Below are 3,356 nucleotides of genomic sequence, written 5' to 3'. Positions count from 1 at the left end.
CTGACATAAATTCATGAAATAGTAGATCAATAAAATTTTGAATGCCAATCAACAAATGAGATGACACGGCATTTCACCCATGACCTGTCTCGAAAGGGTTAAGATAATTTATTACCTTTCCATGGTATACAAATACTAGAAAAAAAATTAATAACTTACAAGACAAAAGCGCTGTTTAACTTTGAGATGTCTCAAAATGTATTAAGAAATTTTATAATCTAGTGTAAATATTCTTAGGTTTCAAATGATGTATTTGTGACTTTGTTAGTTTCAGAAACTTGAACACTGTAAAACAAAACATGTTAACAGTTGCATTTTAAAGTTCTTGCTCGTATCAAATTCACTATTTTCAAATTATATGAACTAAAAATAGCTTTAAACAAATACAAACTTACTAGATTTTTGGCTAAGATTCTTCCACTGACAAGCTGCATTTGCATAGGTTTAAAATTTTATAACTTTAAAGGTTAATAAAATTTAAAACTTGATAATTTTATTTTGGAGATAATTTGAAAGTATCAATTACAATTTTTGAAAACTCGATATCGTTATTTTGCCTCTGTAATAACTTTAGGCATCAGGGTTAAAAAAAGGGAAGTTTTCCATTCTTCTGGCTACAGATCATTATTATTCCATGAATACTTCTTATTGATTTAGGTAATGCAATTACTATTGATAATAGGGATAACTTATAGACTCTTGAACAAAGCTATTATTGATACTAACCTCAAAGTCAGGAAACAGAGGCAACACTTCCAGTGGATAGACTCCTGGTTTACTGTAATGTTTTTCAATCTGACAAAAAAGAAAGTAAAATTTATTGCCACTCTGTTTGTATAGATAGTATATGCTGCATAACATTCTATTTACTCTGAACTGTAAAATAATTTTCTATTGTATAGGCAAATGGCTTGATTCAAGTCTGTTTTCAAGACATTCACTACAAATCAGCACTATATGATGGCCTAGTCTTTATTTTCTATTTGCCCATCTCCAGAATTCAATCAAAACTGGTCTTACTTAGTGGCATCACTAGTGGTTTCCAGTTTTTGCATCATACAAAGTATCTCCTACCTCAGAGCTCTGGGGACCACTAGCTGCATCACAGTTTTAAAATCACTATTCTGTAACATAATATACTTCCTACATTTGTAATTGCTTATATAAAGTTATGGGAACCAAGACTATGCTCCTCAATGTGTAACATTTACCCTTCATGTTGTTGCATGACAAGTAATACTCAAGCTAGATCAGGATCTTTCGAAAGCTCCTCCCAAAGCTCTTTTAATGTGTCATCTGTGAAGTACAACCACTAGGAAATCATTATAAAGTGTATGGTTGTTGTCACTGCTGCTGTAGGTATTTCAGGATCTGGATATTCACCATTTGGTTAGACAATCCATCTGCTTTACCCTGTGATAATGTACAATATTGTAATCATAGATGTGAATATCTCTTACATATTATTGAAATTCATATGCCATTTAAATATTCTGGCTGAGTTGGTACCACTGAAACTACTATTGCAGGCTTCTTCCTCACATGCAAAAGGCTTGATATGACTACTTCAAACCTAGTTGCCACAGAAATAGTATTTAGTGTGAGTACAGCTATATTAAAAAAACCCATATGGTACCAGATAGGTGACCCTTAAAGAGCTTGTATACAAGGATATCCATGAAACTTACAGCTACCATGGTTAGACAGTGCAAGTCATCTACAAAAGCAGTTAAATTATCTTAAATTTTTGTTTTTAAGTTCTGAACTTGGTTTGAATGACAACTCATCTCTTTATCAAAATGTTGGTGCAACAGAGCTAAAACTCTATCCCAGTTAGTCATTAAGCTGCTTTTCTTCTAAATGCCCAGTTTTATCAATTGCTGGATTGTCTAAGCACAGCACAAGGCATTTCTGATTTGTTCATTATAGATGGTTACCTGCTTGAAATGTTCTCTCTTTCTGTACTGAAAGAATATAATTGATATCCTTCTGATCTTTAACTTTTTCACAGTGAAATATCTAATTAAGTTTCATGAAAACAGTATAAAGTTCTAAGTAGTGTATAGAGATTCTGAATGAAACAAGTCAAACAATATCACTTATTATTAGTATAATTTTTTAGTTTTTGAAATTTTTGTTGTGCGACACCATTATGAAAAAACATTAAAATACTTCCCTTTGACTTTGATTTTCAATTTCATTGATTGTTGATCTGAAAGTTCCATTTTATAAAGTAACAAAAACATTTTGCAAAAATTAAGTATAATGTAGAGATGGCAATGCCAAAAAGTACAGAAACAAGGTAGGGTTGAATACACAAAACCATAAAAAATTCCTACATAAGTAGCCAGAAAGTACTGAGTCTATCTTAAAAGCTTATGGTTATTAGCCACTGTAAGACTGTACAGCACTATTCAGTTTAAATGCTTTTACACAAGCCTGAATTCATGTAGATAAAAGTTATTCAGCCATTAAAACTCAACAATGTGAAGGTACCAGTACTGTAAGTGACTATAGACAAATAAAATTCACACACAAACACTGCTGTCTAAAATTAGGCTATACAAATGCCTTACCCTTTGGAATGCATACTACTATCTACACCCATCATCCCTCCCTAATGCATATGGTGATGTCGCAGTGTTGGTTAACTGTAAAAAAATCACTAGACTCCTTGCAGTATTGGTTAACTGTAGAAAGATGGAAGAAACAAATTGGATCTTTTTTTTTAGATCTAAAACAGCAGAGGAAAAATAAAACACTGCCAACTTGAAAAGAACTGCACAATGAAACCATTCATAACAGCATAGAATGGTTGTGTGACAGTATGGAAACAACAGACCTCTGGTTCATTCTAGTTAATCGTTTTTAATAGTTTACATACGTGACTGATTTAATTTCTTAATAATGTTTCTTCTCAAACTACAGCCAAAAGTAAGGAGAAATCCCCAGTAAACACCAGTAGGTAGCAAACAGAACATAAAATACCTAGTAAAGCTCATCCTAACTTATATTAGAACTTAACCTGCTAACTTATAGGTTGTATATCTAAATATAAACATGAATATAAAACTACTAAGGCCGAATCTTACCAGAAACATTAACAAACCAAAATATAAAAATAGTGACTACTTGATACCATGAAAGTGAACAACTCAAAATATCAAACTAGTTAGTTTGAACTATGAACCATAGAATGACATTAACAAACCGGAATATGAAACTAGTACGACTGACTGAACAATACTACGAATGTTAACAAATGAGTATATAAATTTTGTAAAAAGATATATTACGACAGTGGAAGTCATGTGACACTGGTAACACGTAATGAGTATCTAGAAGGTTCCTGAAGG

The 3,356-nt window shown here is 32.0% G+C and overlaps 1 protein-coding gene across 1 annotated transcript in view; it reads right to left on the bottom strand.

The window, feature by feature from the left end:
• Positions 1–3,356, bottom strand: part of LOC106470854 (RNA polymerase II-associated factor 1 homolog) — a 34,333-nt gene that overhangs the window by 19,265 nt on the left and 11,712 nt on the right. Inside the window, exon 5 of the mRNA XM_022399495.1 lies at positions 727–795. Within this exon, the coding sequence (XP_022255203.1) occupies positions 727–795 (69 nt within the window). The remainder of the gene's footprint in view (positions 1–726; positions 796–3,356) is intronic.

The sequence above is a fragment of the Limulus polyphemus genome, unplaced genomic scaffold, assembly GCF_000517525.1.
Source record: "Limulus polyphemus unplaced genomic scaffold, Limulus_polyphemus-2.1.2 Scaffold4252, whole genome shotgun sequence".
NCBI classification, from domain to species: Eukaryota; Metazoa; Arthropoda; class Merostomata; order Xiphosura; family Limulidae; genus Limulus; species Limulus polyphemus.
This window is presented reverse-complemented; position numbering and strand designations above follow the sequence as displayed.